The 25,687-nt window shown below is 42.6% G+C and overlaps 1 protein-coding gene across 3 annotated transcripts in view; it reads right to left on the bottom strand.

The window, feature by feature from the left end:
• The window catches only part of ANO6 (anoctamin 6), a 187,741-nt gene extending 166,482 nt beyond the window's left edge, over positions 1–21,259 (bottom strand). For 2 of the 3 annotated variants that reach the window (XM_036080053.2, XM_036080054.2), the window contains exon 1: positions 20,839–21,258. In XM_036080053.2, the coding sequence (XP_035935946.1) occupies positions 20,839–20,911 (73 nt within the window). In that variant the 5' untranslated portion in view covers positions 20,912–21,258. Of the gene's footprint in view, positions 1–20,838 lie in introns of all 3 variants that reach the window. The other variant, XM_078075914.1, reaches the window with a different exon arrangement.
• Between the last annotated feature and the right edge of the window lie 4,428 nt (positions 21,260–25,687).

Here is a 25,687-nt window from a genome sequence, read left to right as displayed (position 1 = left end):
GGCAAATTTCCTGTATAATGTACTCTTTCCTACTATCAGATAACAGTTTTTTAATCATGCATTTTCGTGTTTCTGCTTCTCTGATATGGAAATTGCAGCTTCAGAAACGAAGAAGTTATTGTATTTACAAGGCATTGCAGGACCAGAACATCACAACATCTGGGACGATGCTCTCTGTCAGCCTGCAATTCAAAATCTTTGAAAACCGTTTGACATCTACTCTATCATTTCATTCTCACAAAAGTCCCATGTGGTACCACTGATAGATATTATTATGATTTTAAGACAACTTTTAGACCAGAAAGGTTAAGCTACATCACTGGACAACAATCCTGACTCAGGGTAACAGCTTCCATTTCCACAGCAGACTTATCCGCAAAAAAAGGAGGTATTATAAATGGCAGGTCTTATTTTTGGATAAGGCTGGCTAAATGGGCCCAGACCAGATAGCCTTGAATTGGAATAGTATCTAAGACTCAGTGCGGCCCTATGTGTACTAGTTAGTGGCACAACCCTTTGTTTAAATGACTTTTGCCAGGGTCTTCCTCCATATTCCTTCAGGTCAACTCACTCTCAAATTCCTGGTTTTGTTTTTTCTAAAAAGTTTCATAATCATGAAATACATTTTCTTTACTACCTCATGTATTTTTCCTGAAGCCACAAAAGAGAATTCAGCCTTACTACTTGGTGGAAGGTTTGTTTTTTTTTAAAGATGTATTTATTTGAGAGAGAGAGAGAAAGGGGGTGGAGGGGCAGAGGGAGAGAATCTTCAAGCAGACTCCCTGATGAGCATGGAGCCTGATGGATCGCAGCAGTTATCAAACTTTTTCCTTCCATTAACGCTAAGGACTACTGTCATATCTAGATCAGCTTTCCACCTAGGGAGGATTTTCGAGTGGATGAAACAAAATTAATGGCAATGAGATTCTATAGATTATGAAGTAAGATTCATAATCCCCCAGTACATTAATCAAATATTTACACTCTTCTTCACTGTTCTTACTTTTCATGTTTGTATCCATAACTATACCATCTAGGAATCAGCTTAATGTTTGAGCCAAAGTTTCAATCCTGCCTTCACCGTTCATTTGCTGTGTGGCTACGGCGAATTACTTAACTTTCCTGACCCTCGATTTTATCATCCATATAGTGGTTATTATAATAATAGCACCTACTTAATTGCATCGTTATAACTATTAAATGGGTTAATACATATGAAATATTTATAATTATACCTGCCACTTAATACAGGTTACTGTTTTTTAGGCACCTTCTTAGTTTTTAACACTAACAGGCACAGAGCAGACATTTAAATCCTAGGTTAATGGATTTCATTAAAAAGTAGGATAGAACTGACCCACGTGAAGTCATCTGCTCTACCCCTGTTTGAAGCAGCGCTATATCAAAGTCAGACCAATCACTGTCTTGTCTATTTTTAAACATTCTTAGGAAAAAGTCTATATTTGGACCTCATTAAGTGTTTAACAATCTACACCATTAGGTTAATTATAAGAATGAATTCCCTAAATCCACTAAGATTCTCTCTCTACCCATTTCCACAGCTGGGCTCTGCATTATTAGAGTCTACTAGTCAGCTTTCTCTTTCAAAGCCCAGCAACCTGGGTCCCATTACTTTTTCCTCACAGCAATGTTTATTTTGATTTGTGTAGAAATATTTCAGACACTATATTGACCCAGGTTAAAAAAATCCTGAAGAACTCAGAAAGGATTACATTGGAAAGTGCAAGAAAACCAAAAACCACAAAGTAAACTTCCAATAGGTTTCAGTCTTGGCTTTAAAGAATGTCATTGATTCAACAATTCTGATCGGAACTATTTATTATAAAAGGTAAATGACTATATTCATTTTTATTCATTCATATTATAAAATTATGAAAATTGAGCCCCAGAATGAACTGAATAAAGTCACCTGAGGAATAAAATCAATTAAAGACGTACTGTGTACTTACACTCAGACAGACTTGGAAATTCAGTGTTTAAGCTAATTTCCCTCTTGATATTTTCAGACCTAATTCAGTAACACAAGTAATGCTTATTAGTAATATTAATGCAGCTATCTCTGTCAACTTAATAATACTCTTGGTTTTCTTGACTAAAATGTCAATCTAACTTCTGGAATCCTACCCAAGAGAATCTATGCAAAACAGAATGAACAGATTCATTCCATAGGCATAGTAATTAGCCATGGGCCCATTCATGAATGCCTGTAACTAAGTTCTTATACATATTATAATAATTTTATTTGAAATCATGAGATTTGCATAATTTGGCTAATATAGCTACTAGTCCCAGGCACTGTACTAAGTCCTTTAAGTACATTATCTCATTTTATCTTTATAATAAGAAAAAATGGCTGAGAGATTCAACAACTTACTGAAGGTTGCACAAACAGTAAGTAGCAAAGATTTTCATTTAGTCATGCTAACATCAGAAACCCTTCCCAACCAGCCTTTTCTATTGCTTTATAGCGGAGAAATATTTGAAAAACATTTGTGTTTAAAAAAACAAAAAAAACAGAGTGAAAGCAGATTTAGCCATAACTTTTCTAGAAAGAGCCACTAACACCACCAACCTAATGAGGGCCCCCCCAAAAATCAGGGGTTTTTTGGTTAAGACAGAGCAATAGAACATATCTGATGTCTCCAATCTTTATATTAAGAAAAGCAAACATAAAACTATTAGATTATATGAATATTAAACACGACACTTCAGCACACTGAACTGACAGATAAATTTCACTGCCACTTTGGTTTTAGACGGTAATAACATAAGTTCAACGGAAGTGTGCATACTCCCTGTTGTCATTTATGCAGCTAAAGTAACTTCCACTATCCCTGCAATTTAGGTCCATAATGGCAATTTTAGGGATCGGTTTATAATCCCATGAGAGCTATCTGCTGAGATTTCTAGGGAGTAGAAATCACAAAGCCCTTTCTTCCTCTGGAAGGCATGGTGAAAAGGGATTAAAAGGTGTGAAACCACCACTGCCACTTAGCGACAAGGAGAGCTTGTGGGAGTCCCTTCCCTGAAACCCAAGGGCAAGGTTGGCTCCTGCAGCTCAAACGACCTCTGCACCTTTCAGTTATTATGCTAATAAATTCCCTTTTTATTAAGCCCGTTCGATTTGGGTTTCTGTCTCCAATGACCAAAGATTCCCAATTAAAACAGGAAGTCACACGTCAAGAAATATAAAAAAATCACTACATTCTCTATTCCTTTTTCTGGTCTCCCCCCCCCAACACCACTACCGAAGGAAATCCACTGTAGTGCACACTGCAAAGCAGGTGGACCTTAGGAATTATCAGTGTGGTTGCTGATGAGGCCAGCACAGGAAAAGAGAGGTTTTTAATTTTCAAACGCATCAGTGTGGGTTAACAATTTTATACCACCGTGCAGTTGACAAACCTTAACTCATGAGATCTGTATTGTAACTGCCTCAGTTTTTATGGAACTGGCAATTCAGTCCTTTTGGATCAAGGAGCCCCTTAAGAATGTGATGAAAGTTATGGACTTTCTTCACCAGAGACCTGTAAATATGCAACTGAACACAGTTCCCATACAGTCTAGGGATTCAGAAACTCTCCTGCTCCCAAGGCCACGCATGAAGACCTACAGACCCCAAGTTAAGAACCCATGTAGTACTAGTGCTTGGACGATCCAGAAAACAGCTGTGGAACGACCAGCATATTTCTGGTCAGTTTCTCAAAAAGGTCATCCTCTGTGCCTAAGGCACCCACAAGTCTCCTCAAAGATGCCTCCCAGATCTTCTCCTTTAAAAAGCCTTTCATCTATTTACCTCCTAATGGTTATAATAAAAATAAGGCAGGAATCATGAAGAACATGAACAGAAACCCCTTTACTATTCTGTCATCAAAAATCAAATATGATTTTATATTACTACCATATTTCCCTGTCCCATCAATGCTTAAGTTCCCAGGAAGGCTTTGTATAGCATTTCTATTATACTATATAAAGTATTTGTAATTATTTCTATAAAACAAAGGACAAGGGGCCCTTAGTATAATCTCCCTTTATACATAATTCCTATGAGAAAATGAGCTTTGATGTAAGTTATTTTCCCTATACTGCACATTTTCAGGAGGTAACTTGCTACAAATGAGAAGGCAATTGTACTACCTCTGAATCTCTCCCATTTAACCGGCAGTAATTAATTACACTAAAGACTTATCTACAAACATCTCAATAAGGCCAAAAAGCAGGTGAATTTAATCACTGCTTTATATATCAGGAGAGAGATACATAAAAAAATTAAATGCTGTGACACCTGGGTGGCTCGGTTGGGTAAGCGTCTGCCTTGGGCTCAGGTCATGATCCCAGGGTCCTGGGATGGAGCCCCACATCGGGCCCCCTGCTCAGCGGGAAGTCTGCTTCTCCCTCTGCCTCTGCTCCTCCCCCTGCTTGTGCTCTCTCTCTCCCCGCCCCCTCTCCCTCTCTCTGACAAATAAATCAATAAAATCTTTAAAAAAAAATTAAATGCTTTATTCCAAGTAGTCATGGCTGGGTGGCACTAAGAAAGTGGTTTTAAAAGTTCAGAATGCAAGGCCAAGGTGACTCCTATGTAGGCTATGTTTAAAGCCTAAGTACAAAAGCACATAGGCTTTAAAATGTTACAAAGCAATTGATCACAAATAATTTATTATTTAAATTATTTCTCACTCCTAGTGGACAAATAAATTAACATGGTACACAGAAGTCACAGGTGATGGATTTTCTACATACATATGTAAAATATTGATTCATATATACTTTTCTACACGAGCTGCAGATTAAAAGTCAGAAGTCACAATAGAGTTTTTTTGAAAGGCATGTGCAACACTGTAACCTTGCTTATTTTATAAAGTAAAAAATTCAGAGGGAACCTTTCTCAATCCATTTTGAAGAGCTCTTAAAGCTTAATAAAGCAAATGGCAGTGGCATGTACCAGCTCTAGTTGGACAAGAAGCCCTGCAGTTTACCTATTCACAGCATTTATCACTTTTTTTTTTTTTTTTAATTTAAACCGATGTCTAGGTTCTGTCACAAGATTAGGCCTGTTTTGGCTGTGCGTTCACCTAGAACTAATTTCCCTCTCTGAAGGCAGATGAGATCCCTCTTCCCTTCATACACAGCCTTTCATTTCCAAAGACAGGCTGACCTGGTAAGAGCCAGAACGGGACCTTCAGTAAAGATCTTCAGTTTGGAGCCTGCCTGCCTGGACAGAATGAAGTCGGCCTCAAGGGCAGACCAAGTGCTGGGGAATAAACCCAGGACAGGGAGGAAGGCCACCTGAGAGAGGATGTGGTAACCAAGAAAGGTGGAGAGAGACAGGCAGGCTAGTTCAGGAACACCCTCAGCAGCAGCTAGAGAAGGGAAAAGGCAAGAGGGGTGGTTCTCAACTTGGGAGATTCCCAGCACATTTTCAAATATTGGAAATTTTGACTAGGGGAGTTTTTTAAGTATATGCACAAGATTAAGAAAATATCCATTTTCCACACTGAAGATCGGGGGACTGGCTTACAGCTCCAGCCATCAGCACTCCTTGCTGAGTGCAAGCTTTGCTCAGACACCCTGCTGCTCAACTAGGCCACTCCCCAACGTCGGGAACTGCTTTTGAATAGAACGGTTTCATGCGACGCACTGATTTCTACTGCTCAAGAGGTGGTTTCCCCACATTCCAGTAAACACTTGATCTTTCTTAGGTGTCAGGTTGAAGTGAAGTCTCCTATCTCTTCCTGCAGGAAACTGTATCCCGCTCTTACGCACAGCCCCACTTACAGCAGGCAGCGCGCCATGACTAAGTTAGCGGCCTGAAACTAAATACGGCACTTTGATCACAATTCAGGGTCCAAGACTGAAGGTGCCACTGGTATAACAGCTAAAGAAGAAACCAGAAGTAGAGCTCGTGTTACTAAATCTGGGGACATAGGCAGGCCATTATCAGGGTCGGCCACAAGCAGGGGCGGGGAGCACCACCGGTGTGGGGGGGGAGCACCACCGGTGTGGGGGGGGAGCACCACCGGTGTGGGGGGGGAGCACCACCGGTGTGGGGGAGGGGGAGCACCACCGGTGTGGGGGAGGGGGAGCACCACCGGTGTGGGGGAGGGGGAGCACCACCGGTGTGGGGGAGGGGGAGCACCACCGGTGGGGGGGAGGGGGAGCACCACCGGTGGGGGGGAGGGGGAGCACCACCGGTGGGGGGGAGGGGGAGCACCACCGGTGGGGGGGAGGGGGAGCACCACCGGTGTGTGTGGGGGGGAGCACCACCGGTGTGTGTGGGGGGGAGCACCACCGGTGTGTGTGGGGGGGAGCACCACCGGTGTGTGTGGGGGGGAGCACCACCGGTGTGTGGGGGGGGGAGGACTTCACACCCAGGGCAAGAAGGCAATTAGAAGACCGGACCTGAAGAATAGAGAGACTGGGGTCCTAAGCACGTTTCTGAGAAAGGAGTTTGGGCAACTGGGGGACAAAAGGAAAAGGGCAGGCCAAATGATCAAAACTGAAACACAAACACAAGGTTAATGCTAGACTGCTACTAAATGCTGAAGTTTAAAATCCTTCTGGCTCACTGCTGTGTGGCTGAGCCAGGAGATAGGAATCAAGGGAGGGTCGGGGGTGGAGGCTGGGGAGTGGGGCCTGTGAAGCCTGGAATCCAGGCAGAGTGAAAGCCTGCTTTAACCCAAGCCGTTAAGATGACTAACAGTGGAAACCAGACTCAAGAAATCATGAGTCATCCTTAAGGGAAATAACGTCAGCGTCAGTAACTTCTCTGGGAACTTGGAACACATATGCTTGAACAAATATTTTGGAACTTAGTATCTTGCACTGAATCACTCCTTCATTTTGGATAGGTTCCCCCTTACTTTTCTGTTCTCAGAGGTCTTCAGTTACCAAATGAGGCTAATAATATCTGTTTAGAATATTTTTACCAGTAAAAAACACCAATAAGAGCTGACCTTTTGGAAAAATAAATGATTACGCTTGAACTGCTTGCACGGAAGGAAAGCATCTACAAATAGTCCACTTCGGGCAGGTATCATGCTCATCAGTAAAATCGTCAGTGGGCTAACGCTCAGAATGAACGGGCAGTCATGTTGCACAATCACAGCACGGCAATTAAAATCTGAATTTCTATAAAATGAGATAGGAGTTACTCTTCCTCACACATTCCCTTCCATCTTAAGAAAACATTTGCTGATTTCCTATTACAGGCAAGGCATTGTGTAAACTGCTAAAGGGGTTATAAAAATAACGGAGACCAAAAAAAAATCTGACATTAAAGTAAAAATAAAATTAAAAGGTTAAGTATTACTAGGCTGCTACCTATGAAAGATGTACTATTTCATGATTGAATTCAAAATTTTTTCCAGATATTCTTATATATAAAATATACTGGATTACGACCGATACCCAAAACAACATGGATAAATCTCCAAAACTATGATGCTAAGAAGCCAGGCACACAAAAGAATACATTCTACAGGATTCCATTTATAGGCAGCTCAAGAACAGGCAAACCAATTTATCGTGGAAGTCATTCACTGTTCACCTGGACTGGGGGAGGAAGGCATGACTTGAAAGAGCAATGCAAGTGTCCTCTACATATCTTGTTTTGGGTGATGATCATAAAATTTGTCAAAAGTTAACTGAACAGCTAACTTTGCATTTTACTGTACGTAAAACATGCCTTTTCAATGTTAAAAAACACCAGAGAACTAAATAAACATTACTAAGAATAGAGGGTTCAGGTAAAAACATGGCAAAGGGTTAATGGTAGTATCTCTTATACTTGATCTCAAAGGTATTCATAAAGAAAATATTCCCAATTTGGAAGGAATGAGATGCAATGACCAAAACAATAAGTTTAATATTACAATCACACTGCTTGCTGGGTTTCAGTCATGTATGAAAGATCCCAACACAGAAAGGAAACAGGATTTTTTTAATAGTAAATGAAAACAGAATTTCTATCCATTTCTTTCTGCCCTAGTAACTGAAAACAAAACAAGTTTTAATTTGCATCTTCACTATTACTCTATTACCAGGGTATTTTGGCCATTAAGGACTTGTAGAGTGTGACTCCCTAGTACTGGGATTTCCCAATAGGAAGGTCCTTGAGGGGGCACAGCAGGCTGCCTGCGGTGTCACTCACTTCCAACGAGTCACACGCCTTAGCAACGCAGGGCAGGAAGAGTGGAGAACCAGGTCCCGGCTGAAAACCCAAGGTGCCCTTTGCTAGCTCCCTGCCCCATTCAAGTCAGGAGAGGAAAATGTGGACCGGGGGACAAGATGCACCTGCTCCTTCTCTCTTTCCTCCCCCTCTGTCAACAGGGGGTAAATTGCACAGAATTGCCACAGCCCAACCTCTCAGCCCCATCATTAACTGAAGGAAGGGAGAATATTATGCTACATGGGCTACAAAGGAAGAATTCAGGGAGCTGGGGGTGACCTACCGGGTTCTGTGGCTTTCCAACTCAGTGCTAATAGTTTGACCAACCGACCAAGGAATACAGGGGCACGGCACTGTACTGACTGAGCTACTTGCTCACTTCGCAAGTGCACTAACAGCTGCGGAAATCCAAATAAACAAAGCTTCCTCGCAGAGGGCTGGCCCCGCACAGCATAACTGGAGTTGTGAGCCTGAAAACATTTGTGGCGCTTTACACATGAATCTAACGTACGTCTTGAGCCTTCTCACAGACCTACTTTTTAAAGATGACACTTTAAGGCCGTGTTATTTTTAGAATTACGAAAATAACAGCTGCACTTGTCAGCCATCCTCCAGCGAGGGCCACCCCCTTGAACTGGCTGTGGAAACACCCAAGTTCTGTTCTCAGCTCTACTCTCCTGGCTCAGTCTCTCTTTTTTCCACAGTCTTTACATGTAATTTGCTGGCGATCTGTCGGCATGTTTGTCTCGCCTGCCGGGGAGCCTCCTCGCTGAGGGCAGAGGCCACTTCTGCCTTGTGTATTGCTGAATTCCTCGCACAGAGCACAATGCCTGGCACGCAGAAGGTGCTGAATAGACATTAGGTAAATGAATGGATTTCTGCATGCGTTTTTGGTTTTTACTTTATTGCTTATTAGAAAACAAGCTTCACTAAAGCTGGAATTCTCTTTCTCTGGTTCTCTTATCCTCAGACCTTAAATAGTACATGACCCAAAAGAGGTCTTCTAGTAAAGACCATGAAAAGACATTATTAATCCAGTGCTCTGAGCTCACTGAAATCTCTAGGCATGTTTTTTTTTTTCTTTTCTTTTCTTTTTTTTTTTTGAGAGAGAGAGCTTGAGCAAGCACAGGAACAGGCCCGGGGGGCGGGGGGGGGGGGGAGCGGACAAAGGAAGAGGCAGAGAGAGAAGCCCAAGCAGACTCCACCCTCAGTGTGGAGCCTGACGCAGGGCTCCATCTCACCACCCTGAGATTGTTACCTGAGCTGAAATCAAGAGTCAGATGCTTAACCAACTAAGCCACCCAGGCGTCCCTATGCACATCTTTTTAAAAAGCAACAGTCCTGATTTATGAAGGCCACTAGTAGCAAATTCCACAATCAGCTTTCAAAGGGATTTTTGTGTGTGTGCCAAATAACTTAGTCAAGACTGTGGCTGAACTCTTCAAAATAAGTATCTTGGAGTATGAAACAAGCCACTAGCCACAGTGTAGGCAGCTGTAATTCTCAGGAAAACCATGATTACCCCATTGCTCAAAAGCCATTTACTGTGTTGCTCACCCTTAAGAGTAGATGACAAGGCCTGTTAGAAATGTTCACATCTCCTCTATGATTTGTAAGCTGCAATGTGCTTGTTAGAGAAGCATGCACCCCATATGTACTAAATGCTATTTAAATGGAGGAGGGAAATATGAGACAGTCTGGCAATTTGGAATATAGGTTGAAATCCATGCACAACAAGAACTGCAGTAACCAAAAGATGAAATTTTCACTTTATTGTAGAATCACTTCTTTGAACACTTAACTATAAACCAAATAATTTTAACTCTAGTTAGGGATAAAAACAGCCTTCCTCCTCTCATTTTGCCTTCACCTACCCAAATGGAATGGGACATCTAACTTTTCTGAGGGCTGATGCTGCTGGCGGGGGCCCGGCAGTGTTTAAGTTCTAACAATTGGGTATAGGCAAATCATTCCCAAACCTCACACACAAAATGAAAAATGTCATTTCATATACCTATATTTGCAAATTAGGTAGAGATTAATTTATTTATATCACTAAACTCAAAACAATTCAAACCATAAAGGTAACGATTTCTTTGTGTGCTCTTGTCTTCAGTTTTATCATTTCGCTCTATTCATCATATTCATGTCTTTTAACGGGTTAGAAAAATCTAACTTAAGTTATACCAGTCATTTATACTGTATTTCTCTATTTTTGCTTGTTTTATAAATGACTCCATTATTTGTTGGCCTATTACGTGCCAGGAACTGCCCCTTGTCCTTTTATATATTAACATTATTAAACCTTATAACAATTCTATAAAGTATCATTACCCTTTCTATATTACCTCTACGACATTTTTCTGATACGGAAATTAAGGCTCCAAAGTTATAAAAACCTACCCAAGGTTGGTCTATACACAAAGGCCTATCTTCCCAATCTACCACAGTCCTTCAATAATCAAAATCTTTCGTCCATTACTCATTCAATAAGAATGTACTGGTCTCCTACCATGTGCCGAGCACTATGCTGCTCAGTGAGGTGACGGTTCTTCTCAAGATACTCACAGATTAATGAAAAAGACAAAGACTAACAGTGAGCTATATCCATGGAAGGGAGAAAGGTAAAACCTCTAGTGAAAAACAGAAGAGGTAAATCTGGGCTGAGATATAGGTAAAAATTGCTACCCAGAATATTAACATTAGCTTCTAATTATGGAGGGCTTTCACTGTATCAGGTACCACAACCCTGCAAAGCAAGATTTTTTTTTTTTAATTACATCACTTTGATACATCCTTGAAGTAGGTTCTAATATCAGCTTCATTTTAGAGAGGAGGGGAAAGTTCTGTGAATCACTCAAGGTCACACAGCTTGAATGTGTGGGCTAGAATTTGAATCACATCTGTCTAAAACTGAAGTGTAAACAGTGGTAGTCTCTACCTCCGGCAATTGTCTGAGGAGAACACCGGGACAGAGGTCAGATAAAGAACTCTGAGGAGAATGATGGGCAACTGAGGAGCCAATGGGGGATAAATAAAAAGGACCACAGGCCAACAGAGAGGCCCATTTCTTCCTGACACAGTACAGGATGCCCGTCCACATCCCTGGCCAAGGTAAGGTGAGGTTAGCTATAACAGATGGTGGAAATAATCTTTCAACACAGGGAAAAGTCATCCTTTTCTTTAAATCTCTGGTATAAGTATCTCTCATCAAATTCAGGTTTTCCCCTGCAGATTCAAACCTCAAGAAAAGAGCACTTTTCACCTGATCCCTAAGACCTACACGCATCCCGGACTTTGAGGGGAGAGAGTGGATCTCTCAGACAGGGGAGCTAAGGCCCAGGTGTCTCCTCCTTCCCTTCAGACCCACGTGGATGTGGATGCAAGAATGGAGTTTGGGTGTGCTCAAATAACAAGGTGGCCCAGGAGGGCCTGTCTCAGAGACACAAGGTCACTTAGAGAATGAGGGGCCAAAACTGCCTGCCCGAACACACAATGGTCAAGAACTGGAATGGGGGTGATGGGAAGGATGTAAAGTCAAACGGGTTTTTAATGTCAGGTAAACGATCACGGCCCCCACATGCCACCTGACTGCCCTCCCTCCACTGAAGAGCAAACATCTCTGAACCATCATCCACGTTTCCAATTTCAGTAGTAATAGCGGAAGCATGGAGCACCCCGACCACTGAGAATCTCAGGGTTGATCTTCCTCTCCTCTGTTCTCCTATGATATTCAATTGGTAATAAAAGCTATTTACTTCTTACTTAAATGTCTCCTTCCCCACGTCTTGTACATACAATTATCTGATGACACATGGGAGCACACACACTTTGGCAAGAACTGCCTGACAACAATTGCGAGAATGGGATAAGCTAGAGGTAGTACTGATGGAAAAACAATCTCTATATTTATGAGCCATTGATTGGGAGCCCCACTAAGTGTCAGCCCTTAGGATCTTTTGCTAAGACTCCCTGAAAGAGTTTCCTCCTGTAATAGGCATCCTGGAATTTGGAAAACATTGTCAGTCTGTCTGAAGATCTGTTTTGTTTTTTTTTTGGGGGGGGGGAACACACAATAACTATCTCTTTGCAGAAACCACATGCTATTCTTCAGCTCCTTTATCTTTAGACACGTGTCTGCAGCATAGCCCCCGTCACGGTCATCCTTAACCTGACATTTAGTGAGCAGCTCCTATACACATGATGTGACATGAGCAACACAAAACACACAGCAGTGTTGAAGGGGAGAGGACTTAGAGATAGTGGAGGTGAAGAGTAGCCACTTCTTACACTGGAATTAAAATAAAATAAAATGAGGTGAGATCTTTTAAAAAAAAATGAAAAAAGTAGCATTTAAACACATGAATTCATTAGGATGGTGACACTGTAACTGCCACTTGCGGAGTGTGAGGGAAAGGCCCCACACCCGGCACTGGACAGACACCTGGCATCCTCCTAGCAACCCCACCAGGCTGAAGAAACAGGCTCAGAGAAGCCAAGCAACTTGCCCGAGGTAACAGATTCTAGATGTCAAAGCCAACCGCAAACTCAGGTCTTCTGACAGCCGGCCATTCCTCTGCCTCGGCCCTGCTCTGCATGAACACTGCCTTCCCCTAGTCTTTCCTCCCCAGCGCCCTCATCAGGGATTCACTTCCCACCCTCTCTTTGAATCTCCTAGTTTTCCCAGGTAGCATCTATGATCAATGAATTTATACTGTTTATTACTTGTCTCACTTAGAAACAATGGTGGGTTTTGCTTGTTCGTTTTTCTTTTTCTTTTTTTTTTAGAAAAGGGATCTTATCTTTTACACAAACTAAGCATCCAGAGTTTGTTTATTTAATAAGTAACAGCAGAAAGAAATAAAATGATACAAAAATGAATGCAATGGTTTCAAATCATTATATAAACAAACTTAAAATAATGTTAAAGGTCTGAGTTTTTATATGGGAGAAGGGTGTATAATGTTTGCTTACAGTTTAGTGGGGAATCATTTTTCTTAAAAACTAAGCACAAATCAGAAAAAAAAAAATGCTCAAGGCTGTGTCTATGTGATGCCACAAGAAAAATTTAGCCATCATTTTGTCTGTGACAAGCCAAAGATTATCTTCCAAATATCTAGATAGAATGTCTGGAGAAATCATAAAAAATTCAATTATGTCAACACAATCTTAGTTTACATAAAACAAGCTTTACAAACAAGCCTGTAATTTGCATAATTGTACTTTGTGAAAGAACATCTATTTGCATGACTGACCTATGGCTAAAGTTCTGCCAAAGTTAAAATTAAAATCATAAAAAAGATCATTTTAAAGATCAATATCCTTTTCCCCTCAATTTCAAGTATTTGTATTTTTAAATAATGTGGGAAGTAGTAGAGTTTCAATGTCCTAGATTAAAAGCATTAAATATAAAAGCAACATTTGGACTTCACAAAAGAATATATTTTCTTTCATTCATATTTTTAGCTACTGAATTAACTTACTGCAGCAAGTTCTTTCAGTGAGTATTCAGACATGTAGCCAGGGCAGTAATAAATACCACAACAGAGAAAGTTGCCCATTAACCCTTCAACTTGTCTTCCATGCAAATGTTCCATCTGATGTTCTGGCTGAGGAATATTTGAATTGCTTTTTGGTACATATCCACACTATTCCATTGTTGACATTTTCATCTTGTATTTTTAAACTGGCTGCTTCTTGGGATGGATTCTAATTAATTTTAGTTGCAGTATTATAGAGCAAGGCAAAACGAAAGGAAAAGCAATAATAACAATGATGATAATGACTTAAGACAATCAGTTGATTGCATCAAATTCTCACAATCTCTATCTTTACATAGGAGTTATCAGTCAAGTACATTTCCTTGGTTGAAGGTAATTGGAAATGATGTTTTTCTATTCTAAACTGGTGACTTTCACACAGACCCAGACCTGACTACATCGTATCAAAAGCAGATCAAGCTTTAATCTTATGGCATATACAAAGCTTCCATTAAAATCTAAAAACCTGTCCCTTAGCAAATGTTTGCTGAGTATCTACTATGTGAAAAGCATTTTGATAATGCGGGCTGTGCAGTACAAAGGTGAGTACAATAGCACTTCTTCCGCAAAGACTATATAAACTTTGCCTTAAGATGTATTGCATCAGCTAGAATACAAAACACAAACTGGTAAGTATAACAGACGACAACCTCAAGTATTAGCTAGAGTGGAAACTCTTATTAAAACGTAATCATTTTAATCTAACCTGCTACAAATACCACTTGAAAGTTTAAGACCATCTTTCAACTGAAAGCTAGATCATGGGATTCTTAATAATGTATTATAACCTCCCTTCAAGAATGTCAGAATTTAAATAGTATCTCTGACAGAAACCTTCACAGGAGCTTTTGGTCTAAATTTACTGGTTTCCAAAAGGAAAAAAAAAAATGTACTGCAATCAACATATGTGAATATTGCAACCACTTGAGAAAAAAGAAAGGGGTGTGTGTGGAACTCTTTTAGAGCTGTGTCTGTGTCAGATTTAAAGAACAATGGGAATTATAAGAGGAGATGAGAAACACTTTAGAAAGCAATTCTTTGACTTGAAAGTTAAAACACCGAAGATAAATTGTGACTGAGCATTTGAAACTGAAAATAACAGGTTTATATATATATATATATATATATATATATATATATATATATATATATATAAATAAAAGGGGGGGGCAAAACTATACTCAAAGAGAAAGGCTTTAAGGATAGTTCACTTTGTTTTGTTTTTTAACTGTCATTCTCCTGGTAGAGACTATCTCCCCCTTGCCACAGCAAATAAAGACAGCATCAAAGTTTATTTCTTGAGAAATCACATTTAGGAATATTCAAGACACATCGTTGTCCTAACCCCACCCACTTATCTATTTCTGATCCCTTCCAGGGCTGTTCAAGCACTGCATCTGAACAGTCGCCTTGGCAAGATTACGTGCTTTCTCCTTGATACCACCACGGACCCTGGCACACATCTTGATTACAGCATTAATCACTGACTACCTCAATTATCTATTCATGTATCTGCCTCCTTCCTAGGAGGAAGGTATGGGAGGTCAAGGACCCTGGAACCTAGCCGAGTACCTGATAAACTATGTACAATCAACAGATAACAGGGAATCTCAAAGTGCCATAGAAGAGAATTCTAGTAGGGACATAAAACCACCTAAGCATAACGTTAATCAAACTATTTAAAAAGAGCAATTCACTTATTGAGTCTTTCAACAATGATCTGCTGGGCTTCTACTGAAGAGCAAGCGCCATTCCAGGCATGAGGGGCATAGCTTGGAACACAAAGCATGCAAGACACCTGCCTTCAGGGAACCTATATGTTAGAGGGTGAGGAAGAGACCATTTTTTTAATTATAGCAGTGAATGTCTACAATGTTTGGGATATTTTGCATGATCTCTAGAAGACCCAAATGACCTAGTCCCGGTGCCCAAGAAATTTACACTCTAGTTGTGGGGATAAAGATAATCAACAACAAAGACAAAATACAAAGTGAATGCTAATTGTGTAGAACAGAAAAATAAGGGGTGTGACAATTTATTGGTGGGCACTTTGGGCAATGAGGATCAGTAATAGCTTTCTAGGTTTGTGACAGGCTTGGAAGGAGAGTGAGCCACTGAAAAACAGAGAAGCTAAGTCTGGTATGAGCAAGGATGGGAAATGGTCTGAGCCAAAGCAGAGGAGAAAAGTGTTAACACTCGTTGGAACAACAGAAAAGTCTCCCTTCCTGCACACCTGCCACCACTTTCCACCTAAGCGGAAAGTCCAAGAGTGCTGCCGTTTGCTGGAAGCAATGGGTCTCTGAGGCCTGGGAGATGTCACCTCTTCCCTAAACTTTCAGACCACTCCTCTCTATTCCCATGGCCACTGCAGGCATTTCCAAACCTGACTCCTAGAAAGGCTTACCTCTACCACCTCCCCTCTCCACCCCATTTTCCAATGTGCTGCCAGGGAGATCTATCCTAACGCAAATTGGATCCTATCACTCCTTTCCTTAGAATCTTTCAGGTGCTCCAAATCCCAAATCCTTAAAACATGCAGAGTCTTCTTCCCAATGCGGCCCCTGCCTGCCTCCCTAGCCCTGGGGCTGCTCCCTTCCACCACAGGCAATTCCATGGGACTTCCGACTTTCCCTCCGCACTCCCTGCCACCGCACCTGCCTGGTCCCTCCAGCGTCCAGCCCAGCCATCTCTGCTGGGAAGCTGCCTCCCACACCTCCCCCCATGGCTGTGTACGTACCTCAAGAATGGCACTTACTGCAAAGGGCTGGTTCCACAGAACCCATTTCCCCATGGCCAACAGGTGCATTTCACTCATTTTTAGGCTCCCAACACCCAACCCCACACCTAATCCTGCACCGAGCACAGAAGGTTTGCTCAGTTAATATTGATAAAACTGGGGCTAGGTTCAGATCTGCAGGTGATTGTTAAACAAAGTTTGTAGGGAGAAAACTTGTGCAGGAAGTCTGTGTAAAAATGTGACATCAAAAAAGGAGCCAATAAAGGCACCTGAAAGATACAGCGGGACCGTCACAGCTCTGAGGTAATGGGCCTCTAGCCCACACTGCACCCCCCACCCCCCAACCAATGACATGACCATCAGCTGTGGGGATCAGAGAGTAAATTCTACCATAAATAGATTGGGAACCCAAAGCAACCAAACAAGCATCTAAACAAAACCTTTTTGCCTGAACCATCTGACTTGTTCCTGATAATTCCCTCCTTTATTGAGAATACTTTTCCTCTCTCAGCAAAGTTTGAACCACAGAAATGCAAAATAAATAAATAAATAATAAATCAGCACACTAAATATACTACCTACATCTTAGCTATAAAAGATGTTTCTATCATTTTCTACACGAATAGGAAGAAATGGTGGATTTTATTCACTGGTTAATGGGGGGGGGGGGAGGGTAGTCCTGGAGGCAGAGCAGCCAAGAACGCTTTTTTGCACACCTGGCCCACAGAACCTGCCTGGACATGTGATCTCCACCAGCACCAGCGCAGTGCATAAGGGCTAGAAGCCACCTATTTCCACTACTGCGTACGTGTCACCTCTGCATTTGGTTGCTGGAGCTGATTTAGAAAATAAGGGGTGTTTTGCAAAAATGCTCTCATGCCAACAGGTTGCCTCATTCACAAACGTTTGGGCACAATTTCTGGTGGCCCTGAGTAAAGCAAATATGGAAAAGATGCTCACAGTAAGATTTACCAACTTTGATTCTCTAGTCAGGTTCATGTCAAACAAGGAGGCAATCCTTACAAGTAAAGCACCAAACAGTGCTTCAAAAGTAAGCAGAAACCCACTGGTAGAAAAAAAAAGAAGGGCCCTAAATTCCAGTCTACTACAGGGCATCCTTCCATACATGTACATAAAACATTTATATCATATAACCGGGGACCACATCTAGTTTAAAAAGTTTTTCTTTTTGTCTTTTGCAAATTAGCTGATGATAGATGTTTTACCCAGGAACTACGTCAAAAATAACTCTACTGTTCTCAAATACAAAATTAATATTTATAGAGGAATTACACAGACATCTTCAGTATCTGAGTGGATTTTAAATTACACAACTATTAGTAATGACAATCCAGTACTAGGAGGAATACGTTAGCCAAGAGCTTTAACATAACTCTGCATTATAAAACCAGAGGCACAGGTTAAACGTATCATCTTCATTTCACCAGAACCTCCTCTCCCATAGGTGGAAATTATAATTATTTTGTTAAAGGCTATATACCATCAGCCTACTTCTGTTAACCTTTAAAAAGACTTACTACTTTACAATGACATAAACTTTCTATTGGCATGCTAAACATTTGCGCTTGTTATAAAATCAGTGCAACCCACACGGAATTTGTATAACAACCAAAAACTGCTGAGATACTAGTTGCCTGACATAAAATGTTGAATTGACCCCTATACACAGTAAAGTATCAATATCAGTGGCCTATGGAGGGAAGGGTGAAGGAGGAGTAGAGATATTTAACTTTTTATTAAACATAGTTACCGTTTGACTTGATAGAACCAGCATAAATTACATCTGTAATTAAAAATAAGAACCTATTGCCACATACTTAAGATGAATTTTATGATGCCTCATCTGGTAAACACAGACTAGACCAAATTAGTTTTCTTTCTAAACTGAGGTCTATTGACGGCACAGTGGAACAAACAAGGCACAGAGTCTCTCGCTCACTTTGATTTCCATTTAGATTTTTATCCTATTTACAATACTCAATACAAACAGTAACACCTCACCATAACAGACAAGAGTATATTCCTATGAGGGGCACCTGGGTGGCTCAGTCGCTTAAGCATCTGCCTTTGGCTCAGGTCATGATCCAGGGTCCTGGGATGGAGCCCCACATCAGGCTCCCTGCTCAGCGGGGAGTCTGCTTCTCCCTCTGCCCCTCTCCCTGCTCCTTCTCTTTCCCTCACTCCCTCTCTCAAATAAATAAATAAAATATTTTTTAAGTATATTCCTATGAAACAGACTGTGCTACTTTATTATAACTTTTTAAAGTTTGCTATGACTTACACTTTTATGTAATCATGATTTACCAGTAAAGCCTGCTAAATAGTAGCATTATACATTATCTGACAGCTGAGTGACCAGGTGGAAAGTGGACTAACGCACACAGGTCTTGCAAGTCAGAAAGCCTGGGTTCGAATCTTAACTAGCTATACAAAAAGCTTGGCAGATCAACCTGTGAGCTTCAGTTTTCTCTCTCACAAAAAGAAAAAAAGAATACTATTGGCTCTCTCCATCTAATAAATTGTTCTCAAATGAATGAAAGGTAAAGCTAAATCATGAAGTATAAGCCCCTCTATTCAATTTGTTCCTGGTCAACAAGGAAGTTACCAAGTTCTTGGGATGTAAGTGAGCAGTGCCTATAATAGCCAAGATATGAAAACAACTTAATTGTCCAAGTATAGATGAGTAAAGATGTGGTGTGTGTGTGTGTGTGTGTGTGTGTGTGTGTGTGTGCGCGCATATATATAACCATCACCACCAGCATCATCACCACCACCACACGCACCCCTGACCACGCTCCTCATCCTTGCATGTGGGCAATGGAGTATTATTCAGCCATGAGAAAGAAGGAAATCCTGCCATTTGGGACAACATGGATGGAACCTGGAGGGGCATTATGCCAAGTGAAATAAGTCTGACAAAGACAATTACTGTATATCACTTGTAGGTGAAATCTACTAAAGCTGAACTCACAGAAATAGTAGAATGGGGGGGAGGGGATGTTGGTCAAAAGGCACAAACTTCCATTGTAAGATAAGTTCTGGGGATCTAAGGTACAGCAGTGATTATAATACTGTATCCTGTACTTGAAAGTTGCCAAAAGAGTGTACTTCAGATGTTCTCACCACAAAAAGGAAATGGTAATTATGTGAGGTGATGGAGGTGTTGGTTAAAGCTATAGTGGTAATCATTTTGCAACATATAAGTATCAACTCAGTACTTTGTACAACTTAAACTTACACAACGTTATATGTAAACTGTATCTCAATACAGCTGGGGAAAAAATGATAAAGAAAAAAACCACACCTAGCTCCTAAAATTAAGTTACTTCTAAAGTTATTAGAGAAAAACAGGACTTTAGGACATGAGCAGGAACTGCTATGTTTTAAACTGATTTGGCATGCAGGAAACAGACTCAGAGTCTCTGAACAGACCACCACGGTAATTTAATTGCCAGTCTTCTGGAGGGACCCAGTATGTCATCATTCCCTGACAGTGATAGTCTCCCTTCTCCAATTGTTTTCCCCTTCCCCACCTCCTCCCATCCCTTTTGATTGTTGTGGTTGTTTTACTCTTAAACAGCTCTCCCTCCTTTCTGTCTACAACTTGTAAACATTTTAACAACTAGAAATGATAACACCCAGGCTTGGCTTCCACCCCCCACCTCCCACCCCCAGCCCCAGCCCGCCAAGCTCCAGGGGCCCTCTGGACTCGTAGAAATGTCCTGAGGGCCGCCCGGACTACGTCTTACTCCAATCACTGCCCCCGCGGGCTCTGCGGCTGAAAAAAAAGGATCCCTGGCCGCCACCCGCGGCCACAAATCGGTTCCCGGGGCGCCCCACCCAGCCCCCACCCTCCCTCCCAGAGCCGATCCTTCCTTTCTTTCGCTTTACAGCGGATGCAGGTGGGTCACACCCCTGCTCTCCGAACCGGGGTGGGCTCTCCGCCTCGCCGCCCTCCGGAATCCCCAGTGCAGGTTCGAGGGGGAGGAAATGACTCAAAAGTTGCTGCTTCTGAGTCAAGACTTCGGCGCGCGGAGCCCTCCCTGTATCTAGCATGACTGCTCAGAGGCTGCGGCCGCGGCCCGCCCAGACACTGTTCTCGGCAGCCCGTGCGCGCCCCGCGCCTCCCCGGCCTTCACGCGGGCGCCGGCCCGCCGGCAGCTGAGCCGCAAGGCGGCCGCATTGCGGCCCCGGGACCGCGGCGCGGGCTCCCTCCTCCCCGTCCGCCGGCGCCCGCGCCCCTCGGAGCGGCCGAGGGTCCCCGCAAGCCGCCCCCCGAGGAGGGCGCGGCGCCCACGCGCAGTCCCCAACTTCTTCCGGCGCCGGCCCACGCCGGGGAACCCCTCGCTCACCGATATCCCCGTCGTCGTCGTCGTCCTCCTCCTGGTCCATTTCTAGCAGGACGTCCCTGGTCATCATTTGCATGGCTCCCCCAGAGGGCGGTTCCGAACTTGGCGCAAAGTTGGGGACCCCCGGGTTCCGGAACAACGCGGCTCTGGCGGGGCCCTGCCTCCGGACGGGGGCGGCGGGGCGCGTCTGGCTCCCGGCTCAGGGGCTGCAGTGGCCAGCCCGTACTCCTGGAAGCCGAGCCCAAGCGGCCGCCGACCCGAGCCCTGCGCTCAAGACAGCCACTCACCACCCGAGCGGCGCCCGGCCACTGAGCATGCCCAGTGAGAGAGCCAGGCTCGCTGCGGAATGATTAAACTTCCCCCAGGTTTATTAGGCTCCCAGAAGGAAGTCGGGACGCCAGCGGGAGTAGTCGGCGTCCGCGTTCTGCACGCGAGTGACCTCGGGGAAGGGGGAGGCGGGAGCACGCGGGAGTGGGAGTGGACAGGGTTCCCCAAACGTTGCCTCCAAACGAGGCAGTTCTCTGTTCTAAGGTCATATATGGACACACACTGAGGCTTGCTTTCTTTGACATGTGTTACTGCAGAGGGGAAAAACGCCACTACAGCTCAGGTGGGGAACCCTGAGGGCGAGCACGTTTGAATCGTATTTAAAGGCTACGCGGAGCCCATGGAGGATCTTCAAGCATCAATTACTCTGATTCCAAAGTGAGGAAACGTGTATTCTATGGGGGAAAAGGGAGACGGAGATTACAGAGAAAAAGAGGCAAAACTCGTAGATAATAAGCAATAGAAGAAAAAAGACAAAGAGAGAGATCTAAAGAAACGTGTTCAAAAAAGGCCGGAGGATTTCCGCAGAAAGAGAGGTTAGAGGGCAGGAGAAGCGAGACTTCCCCTACCCCCGCCCGCCTGAGCACACACACGGAGTGGTCGCAAGATGATCACGAGTCCTTTTGGACCCTGAAAGCTTAGTCCTCCGTATCAAAAATGCAAAAGAAGCCAAAGAACTCCACTACGGTTAGAGGTAAACTCTACTATAATGCAGTGTGAGAGACTATAATAACCAGAAACAAAAAGAAAGTACTAAAATAAAATTGAGGCAGAGAGTAAAAGAATGCGTTCCCCGGGGACCAAAGGGAGCAATAGGACAAATACAAAGGGACTTCTATTTTTAAGACTCATGAGGGTAGTTTGAACTGCAGGTTTCTAGGACTGCGTGTCTGCAGAACTGTTTTCAAAGAAGCTGGTGTTGGGTTCATTTTGATTCCTCAAAAGGGCTTAGAAGGTATATTTGAAATCCTGGTTACATTCATTATCCTACGCTTCCTATCGAAACTTTTTATATTTTTTCCACTGATGTACCAGAATTATCATGATAATTATGATGACACTAAATCTCCTGTGCACTTTTTTCTCCCATATACTTATTTTGTGAGTTTCCATATGAAAGAAAGAAAACATTGAGACCAATCATAAGTAGGAAAACAGCCACAAATATGCATCATAAGACATCTGGAAATTACTTTTAAGAAACTATCCAATATCTTAAACAATAAAATTGTTTGTTTTTTTTAAGTAGGGTCCACACCCAGTGTGGAACCCAACACAGGGCTTGAACTCATGAGCTGAGATCAAGAGTGGGACGCTTAACTGACTGAGCCACCCAGATGCCCAGAGAGAATAGTTTTTAATATAAAGAGAAAACAATACATTACTCTGGGCAGGGGGTGGGGTTGGGGGGTGGGGGATAGGAAAATAAAGAAGGAAAAAAATGAGGAGGAAAAAAAGATTGTTTTCTCTCAGTGAATTCTCTCCCCAAAGCTTAAGGGACCTACTAAATTAGAAATTCCAGAGGCATTTTAGTGACATGATCAGTTATCACAATTTTCATTTAACAAATGTGTACATAGTGCTTTTTATGTGCTAGGCACTGTTCTAAATGGTTTACATTCAGTCACATAATCCTCATAACAACCCTAGCAACTATTACCACTTGACACAGGATGATTAAATAACTAATCCAAAATCATGCATGGGAAGTAAGTGGCAGAGCTGGGGTTCAAACCCAAGCCTCTAGAATCTGGGCTGTTGGCTATTTGATAAACCACCTCTAGAGACATTTCTGAATCCATTAAAAAAAATCACTTTTTCCCCCCACCAATTCTGAGCTCTCAAAATCTCATCAACTTTCTGCCACAGTTCTCTCACCAAATGGCCTGGTTTTTATGGCCTAAGATTTTGCTCAAAGTTAATTAGTAGTAGAAAACTCTTGTGGTTGATTTTGTAACAGGGTTCCATGAGACATTTGAAATTCTTTGTAGATTTTAGAGTTCACATTTTTGTTGCTTGATAAATGTTGCAGAGAGACATTGTTGGCCTTATATGTAAAGGTAACTGTTGCTGGAAGGGAAATGAATTATTTACTTGTTATCTGTGAGTAAATTCCATTCTTTTCATTCAATCTATTTTATTCTCTGTAGCTCCTCTCATGCAATTTTTTTTTTTTCCAACTGAGTCATAAATGCTTCAAACATAATCAAGGTAATAGGCCTATGTAAAAACCACATCATCCTTGACCCTGAAAAATTATCATCTATATCATGAATAGTTAGTGAAATAAAATGTGCCTAATACTATGTGGCCAGGTTATTGGATTTGCAAAGCTTTTCCAAGTCAGGGTGGTAGACCAAGTATTTTCTCTTTCATTGGTCTTTTGATTAATTTACAACACTCGCCTGGCCACAGGATGCCCTTTCTCTGCCCGTCCCTCAAATATTGGTGTGTCTCTGACTTTGATCCTGTCCTTTTTTCTTCTCATCTTTCCCTATTGAAATCATTCAGTCTTGTAACTTTACTGTCTATTCCAAAGAGGGCCAGTTTCATGAGCACATGAACATTGATTTACAGAGGGCCCTGCACTCAGAAGGACTTAATGCTTGGGGTCTTAATGCTCTGTGGTTGCAGGTTTAAAATTCTTAATAACATTATCTTTGAATTTTTGTTTTGTATGTGGAGTTCAACGACACAATGAAGTGTGCTTGGTTCTCATACAGTCCTGCCTCCCACCGCCTCTCTGCCTCCCTGGGACAGTTTCTCAGCCTTGCCCACCCTCCTTTTTGCCCTACCCAAAACCAGGACCACTAGGACCAAGAAGACCTAGGCACAGGCACAGGGAAGGTCAGGGTCATGTGCATGCACCCCTGGTGCTGTAGGGTAGTTGATGACAGCTGCCCCTGCCCTAGACTAGTAGTGCCACAGTGCTGTTACCCAGTGGGTGACTCAGTGGGAATGGGCCTCTTGCCCATCCCCTATGTAAGGGCATCCTGGCATGGAAGTTGCAATCTCTTGGAGGCTGTCTCTTTAATGTGGTTTAGAGCCTAGAGTCCATGGGGAAGGGGAGACACCTGGCTCCACTTCTCTACCATCAGCCAGGGCATGGTCTGTCAATCCTACAAATTGGTGGGAGGGAGATCTGGCAGCTGGTGGACCTCATGTGCTCTTTGAACAAGGAACCCTGCAATTTTTCATTTGCACTGGGCACTGCAAAGTGTATAGCTGGTTCTTATTCCAAGGTCTTTATTTCCAGAATCTCTCTTCTGTGTTGCAAATGGTATATATGCTTGCATGCTGGACATCTCCACTTGGCTATTTCTTAGACATTTCAAATTTAGCAGGTCCAACACTAAATTTGTAATCTCTGCCCCAAACCTGTTTCCCTAAATTCAGGAATGTGTAGTTACACAAGTCAATAATTTGAGAAGCATTTTGATTCCTTCCGCTCTCTGCTAACCCCCATGTCCAATCAGTTGCTAAATCTTGTTATATCTATCTCCTGGATATCTCAAACACATCCTGTATCCATTGCTGCATTGGTGCATAATTGCATAGCATGACATTTTAGCAGAAGCAGAAGGGAATGGAGTTTTAGGCAGAAGGGAACGCAAATGCAAAATTCCCAAGGAATACCAGCAAAGAGATCATGGTGGCTGTGGCATAATACATTGCCCAAATTCAGCAGCTCACGGCAACAATAAACAGGTATCCTTTCACACAGTTTCCGTGGATCAGGAATTTGGGAGCAGGTTAGTCAAGCGGTTCTGGCCTAGGTTCTAATTTGTAGTCACAATGTTGGTCAAAGCTGTAGTCACCTAAAAGCTTGACCAGGGTTCAAAATCTGCACCTAAGATCGTTCCACCTCACATGGTGCTGCTTGTCAGGAGGCACCTCACTTCCTTCCTCCACTAACCTGTCTGTACATCCCTTGAACATCCTCATGACACAATGCTGTGTTCCCTGACAATGACTAATCCAAGAGGCTGGGTGAGGTACAAGCCACAACATCTTTTATGACCTAACCTTGGAAGTCACGCATTGTCATTTCTGCTACTGGTTACACAGGTCAGTCAGCTCTACTCCCTGTGGGAGGAGCTTATCCAAGAGCATGAATAACAGAGGCAGGGATCATTGGGAGCAATCTTGGAGGCCACCACATATCTCCACTATCACTCTTGTGATACATACCCACTGTCATTCTTCATTCTTAGTTACTGAGAACTAACTATATGCTGGCCACTTCCCTGGATGTTGGGGATTCAATAGTAAAAACAAAAAACAAAGACAGACAACATCTCTGCCGTCAGTTCTTTCCATGGCAGTGGATAGAGACAAGTAAGTAAGTACCTGTCAGGAAATGATGGGCACTGCTGAGAAAAATGCAGCAGGGCAAGAGGCAGAGAGAATGATGGTTGGGAGACGGACTTTATAATGAGTGGTTAGGGGAAGACTGACGAGGTGACATTTTAGCAGAGGTCTGAAGGAAGTGAGGGAACAGAGTATGTAAGTCCCTGAGGAAGCA

This window comes from Halichoerus grypus, chromosome 6 (genome assembly GCF_964656455.1).
Source record: "Halichoerus grypus chromosome 6, mHalGry1.hap1.1, whole genome shotgun sequence".
Taxonomy (NCBI): Eukaryota; Metazoa; Chordata; class Mammalia; order Carnivora; family Phocidae; genus Halichoerus; species Halichoerus grypus.
The sequence above is the reverse complement of the archived record's forward strand: the minus strand, read 5'-3'. Positions and strand labels throughout refer to the sequence as shown.